General features: G+C 42.1%; 1 protein-coding gene across 2 annotated transcripts in view; it reads left to right on the forward strand.

Moving 5' to 3' along the window:
- AGGF1 (angiogenic factor with G-patch and FHA domains 1) overlaps positions 1–6,105 on the forward strand; it is a 60,573-nt gene that overhangs the window by 33,703 nt on the left and 20,765 nt on the right. Inside the window, exon 6 of one of the 2 annotated variants that reach the window (XM_019517727.1) lies at positions 5,039–5,390. The exons of the other annotated variant lie outside the window; for it this stretch is intronic. Coding sequence (XP_019373272.1) covers positions 5,039–5,390 — 352 coding nt within the window. The remainder of the gene's footprint in view (positions 1–5,038; positions 5,391–6,105) is intronic. 2 annotated transcript variants of the gene reach the window in all.

Below are 6,105 nucleotides of genomic sequence, written 5' to 3' on the forward strand. Positions count from 1 at the left end.
CGGACCAAGCACCGACCCCTGAGAGACACCACTGGCCACTCCTCGCCAGGACGACAGATCCGTTCATTAGAACTGTCTCTGGGTTCTACCTCACAACCAGCTCCCTACCCACCTAACTGTCTCACAGTTAAGCCCACAATCCTCCAATTTCTCTTGAGAACTTCATGGGATACTAGATCAAAGGCCTTTTGGAAGTCAAGGTGTATGGTGCCAACCTCCTCTCCCTTATCCAGGTGGCAAGTTACTTGATCGTAAAAGGAGGTGAGATTAGTAAGACAAGACCTGCCTGTGACAAAGCCATGCTGACTGTCATTAAGAATCCTACCTGTTGCATATAGACTCCTTGATAAATTTTTCCAGGATTTTCCCTGGGATACAAGTTAGGCTGGATTGGCCTGTAGTTACCCAGGTCCTTCCTCCTCCCTTTTTTGAAGATGGGCACAACACTGGCCCTCTTCCAGTCCTCAGGGACCTCTCCAGAGCACCATGAGTTTTGGAAGAGTTTCGCTGGAGGTCCCACGATGACTTCGGCCAGCTCCTTCAGCACTTTCTCGGATGAAGTTCATCCGGTCCTGCTGACATGCATATGTCTAATTTTTTCAAATGTTCACATACCAGTTCTACAGTAATAGTAGGAAGGCAGTCATTCCTACCCTGCTCCATCTGTACCCAATCTGGCATGATTTTGCCCTTGGCCTGGTGAAAGACTGAAGCAAAGTAGTTATTCAGGAGTTCAGTTTTTCTCCTGAGTGCCAGTAACCAGCTGTCCTGAGTTGTTGAGCAGTGGCCCCACACTCCCATTTGCTTTCCTCTTATTCTCTATATACCTAAAGAGAAGGACTCCTTATTGTCTTTGACTCCTGTTGCTAATTTTAGTTCAACTGCCGCCTTAGCCCTTTGAATCTGTTCCCTACAGGTGCGGGCCACTGTTGTATAGTCCTCTCTGGGGCATGTCCCAAGCTTCCATCATTTGTATGCCTCTTCTTTCTTAAGAGGACTGTGATATCCTTGTTTAGCCAAGAGAGCTTCCCAGTCCTTCTTGTTACCTTTCCTCTGTGTGGGAATGGATTTCTTTTGTGCTTTGAGGATTGCGTCTTTAAGGAATGACCACTCTTCATGCACTCCTTTTACCTTCAGCCCCCAGTCCCACAGCCCTTTCCCTACTGGTGACCTGAGTTTGTTGAAATTTGCATTTTTAAGTCCAAAACTTCAGTCCTATTATCTAATTTGTCCGTCTTGTGACGGACAATGAACATGATGATTTCATGGTTGCTGTCACCCAGGCTACCTTCTAGTTTTAAGTTGGTCACCAGGTCGTCCCCCTTGGCTAGGAACATGTCTAGAATAGTGTTACCTCTAGTTAGCTCGTGCACCTCCTGAGCCAGGAAAAGCTCTTTGATACAGGTCAGGAAGGAACGCAACCGATCTGACTTGGCTAAGTGTTCCTGCCAAGAGAGATCTGCATAATTGAAGTCGCCCATGACTACCATTTCCTGTGCTTGTTCAGCCTGTGCCAATTCTCAGGCATACTCTAGATCAAGTTCCTCCCCCTGGTTTGGTGGTCTGTACTATATACCTACAGTTAGGTCTCTCTCACTGCACCTTCCCCCCACCCCCTGCAGTTTGACCCAGAAGGCTTCAGGCTGTCCTTTTTTGGAGCCGATGTCGGCCTCCAAAGAGGTGTACTGCTCCTTCACAGAGAGAGCTACGCCTCCACCATTCTTCCCTACTCGGTCCCTTCTATGAAGGGCATAGCCTTCTATGGCTATGCTGCAGTCATGTGAGGAGTCCCACCAGCTCTCCGTAATCTGTACTAGATGATAATGGCCACTGGAGAGCAGGAGGGCTAGCTCCTCCTGCTTGTTCCCCATGCTCCTGGCATTAGTGTATAGGCACCTGAGGCAGTCAGCTTCCTGTCACTGATGGAAAACTATTCCCTCAGCTCCTGGGAGAGTGGCTCTTCTAATGTTCCTATCTATGGAGCTTTCCTGTATGTTGGTCCCTGGGCATGCTACCATTAGTGTTTCCCTATCCCCCAGCAAACTCAGTTTAAAACCCCATCTAAAAGATTGGCCATCCTGGCCAAGAACAGGGACTTACCTTTCTATGTGAGGTGGAATCTAAGAATCTAATATTAATGATACACTGATACTGATCCAATATCAGACTGATGTACTGATATAAAGAAAATTGGCTGTATTGGAAATAGGCCCAATGCTGATAAATGCCTGTGCACACAGCTGCAGCGCAGCACTTGGGCAGCGAGGAGCGCAGCCCGGCAGCGTGGAGAGCGGCCTCTAGCTGGTGAATCCGTTGTGGTGGCAGGGGGGTGCGGATCAAACCCCCTGTCCCGCCCTGTGCAGATCAAGGGGCACACGCCTCATCTGTTCCCTCCCAGGAAGTGCGCAGCTGCAAGAGCCACCTTTTTCCACCCCCCTCCCCAACAAGCCACGGGTCTGTCCCATGCTCTGCCTCAGCTGGACAGTGCCTGCCCCTGTCCCGTCCCTCACTGTGAGGGGCAGAGTGTGGGGCTTATCTGTCCCCTCCCCTTCCACCACAATGGACTTACCAGCTAGAGGCAGCTCTCCATGCTGTATTGGAAATCGGAATAGTATTGGCCGATATGTCTCCTTAAAAATCGGATATCAGTATAGGCCCCAAAAATCTCTATCTGTGCATCCCTAATTTTTATCTCCTAAACTTGTTTGTTATGGTGCCCATAACATGCCAGGAGCTTAATGAGTAGGTATAAAGACGGGCACTATCCCACAAGAATTTTAATTCTGAAGCCTCAATTTTACAAAGGAGTGAATTGTTATAGATCCTTAAGCCCAAGGTCAACAACACATGGGCTGCAGACAGGTTCTGCACACTGCATGCAGCATGTGGGGCTGGGGCCAGCCTGCGTAGCCTATGCCAGTCTACAACCCACAGGCATAGCTGTGGACTGGATGTTAAGACTCCATGGACCATATGTTTAACCCCTAATGTAGACCTATTTATTTGCTTCCTATTTTGAAATTGGGATTAACAAGGAAACTCCTGAGATCAAAATGTTTTATGATATACTGACAAGTGCATTATTAATATTGATTAGGATGTTTTCAGAATTTGTTCTGTGCTTTTTTTCTTAACGTTTGATCGTCCTACAAGAAGTTCTAAAACATACTAGAAATTTTTATCCAAGAGCAGTTGAATTCTTATTCTTACTGGCCAACTTTTGAAATGGGGGGTGGAAAATAGTTGCCTAATGCACAGCTTTTGAAATGATGCTAGAAACAATATTCCCACATATTTACATCAAGTCTAATGTTCACAATTTATATACATGTAGATCTGTGTCTTGGAAGATTGGACCAGAAGTGCAAGTACTAGCTTGTGCTGTGGTGAAAGCTAGGTTCAATTCCTGCTTTGCCACAAGCACCCTGTATGACCTGATGAGCTTCCGTGCTTTAATGACTCTTCATTAAAATGGTTCATTTCTGCCTCATGAGTTCTGTGTGGATAAATGTGGCTATAAATGATAAATAACAGATATCAGACTCAACCAAAGAACCTTGTCTACCTATGTCCTTAGACCAACACAGCTACAACCTACATCTGTATTGTCTGAATTAGTCTCTTCTTCAGTACTAAATGTGGGGCTGAATAGAAGTTATTTGCATCCTTTCTCTCTCTCTCTCCAATCGCCTGCAGTCTGAGAATCCTTCAGGGATTGCTGCTTTGGTGTCAGAATTCGATGTCTTAATAACAGACCTCTTGGGATGTTTGTTAACAAATACATATCTACTTCTAGATTTAATTTTCCTTTGCTATCTAGTGTCTTGAACACTGAGAGGAAGGAGTTGTTATATTCTGATTATTGTGTGTCATCAGCCAACTTTGAGGCCTTGGACAAGTTAGGTTAGCTGTCACATTAATTGAATGGAATTACTTTAAATTGCATGTTTAGGGTTTCATTTGAATTAATTTGTAGGACTTTGTAATATCAAGTGCTATGTATAAAGGCTAAATATATATATTTTTTAAATGTACAAAAGTCATTTTCTACTTGGTATGCCTGCTCTACTTCTGGAGTTGAGTGTGTCCCAAGAAACTTGTGTTGAGCTCAAGATTGCACATAAAACTGCTTCTTTGGGCTCTTAAACAGCTTTCACTTAGCTTTTTCTCTTTCTTTTTAAGACTGTCAGGGTTGCTAAAGAATTACATTAGCTTGAATACTCTGGGAAAGTTTAATGTAATTCTGGGTGTCTTGATTAGTGTTTTTTATCTTACAAAATGGTGGTCTCCTCTTCCCTTAGTCTTACAAAGGACAACACAACCTGATGTCACCAGTCCCACTACTGCTGGACAAACCTGCAATAAAGCAATGTGCATGTGTGAGAAGTACTTCAGTAAGATAGGTTTTCATTATGAATTATCCATATGGTATTACAAAGGAGTCTGATAATGTTTTTCACTAAAAGAGACATTGAAGAGTTAGTTTAATTCTTAAAGATGCAAGTTTGAAGGAAGGACAAAAGAGGAAGGAAGGTCATTCAGCTAACCTGGGTAGGAGTTCCAGGTATAGGGAATAGTGTGAAAAAAAAAAAAATGAAGACAGAAGTAGAAGGATTATGAAGAATAATTAAGGAAGCCTGGAAAGTGATGGGGATACAAAGTAGAAAGCATATGAACAAAACGCGCGCACATTCAGGGTGCAGTTGTACAAGTTTTTTTCAATGTGAGGACAAGGATCCTGGATGTTGATGTGAAAAAAAGGAATTTGTGAAAGGTTTAGAAGAGGAAAGTGATATGGTCACAGCCTTGGAAACTGAAGATGAATTTTTTGCTATGGTGGATAGGATAACTTTGAATGTGTGGAAAGGTGTCATCTAAAACTTCTTTTCCACAGGCATGTGCTAATGTTTCCTGATTTTGAGAAGTAAAACAGCACCCCCATGAAGGATTCAAATCTGTAATGTTTGTAGAGATTTAAATAATCAGTCATTAAAGAGAATAACTTCCTTGATTTTTGATTCCTATGAATCTTCTTCAGGATTTGGACACAGAAGACCAGAAGTCATCCAGCAGTCTGAATTACCTTTCCATCACTGAGCAGATAAGCTTTACTGAAGAGGAAGAGGCTCCAAATGGGAGAAAAAAGGCTAAAGTGGACACTAATACAAGAAGCAGTTTAACAACAAAAGAATCCATTTCTACAAATAGCATAAACTCACCCCTTAACAAAAATACACAAGATACAGCTGCATTTATGGATGACAGTAGACTAGACACAGAGAGTGAGCCAGAAGAAGGTGAAATTACTGACTCTGAATATGAAGAATGTAGCAGTGAAGACAAATTAACAAGTGAACAAAGTGTAAATTCAGAAGACTCTGAAAATGAAGGTGAATCATTATGGTTTTTTTATAGAGTTCCTGTATATTTAAAAAATCCAGTAAATAAACTATAACAACTTATAAGAAAATTCCCAAGTGACTCATAAAAATAAAATTGAAAATAAATTGCTTGAGATTCTTTTGACTTAAAAGATGGTGTCTTCACAGAAAAGTATAAAATTAGCCAATACTTATATAGTTCCTGTTACTTTTTCTTTCACTATAGTACTAAAAATGGATAATGATCTTGTTCTTATGGAAGCTCTTGCGTATATCTGTCATTTGGGGATATTAACATGATGCTCCTTTTCTGCTTGCATAGAAACTTTTTGAGACCCTGAATATTGCTTGTTTAGGGGGAATTGTACCACTCTGTTGCTCTAAGACTGGGAAATCTATAGCTAGAAAAAGAATACAGAATAAAATGAAACTATGTATGCTGCCCTGAAGATCACAGACCTGTGCTTAAAGTGATTTCTGGGTTCCGTTTTTCAGTTCACAAATAGAACCTCTCATCAATAATCATTCCCTTTTAATTTCATACAAGTGTTTAAAGGTGAGGTTCACCTCTGGTTAAAAAGTAAGGCAGGACAATCTCTTTCTGTTTTAAAAAAGGTAAGTTTAAGCCTTTCCATAATACTTGAAAATCCTACCTTTTGGGTGTTTCAGTGGCCAGTTATGGTGTGTGGGTCTAAATTATGCCTAAGAGACCCCTTAGGTCTGC

This window comes from Gavialis gangeticus, unplaced genomic scaffold (assembly GCF_001723915.1).
Source record: "Gavialis gangeticus isolate Ggan-Ray unplaced genomic scaffold, GavGan_comp1, whole genome shotgun sequence".
NCBI classification, from domain to species: domain Eukaryota; kingdom Metazoa; phylum Chordata; order Crocodylia; family Gavialidae; genus Gavialis; species Gavialis gangeticus.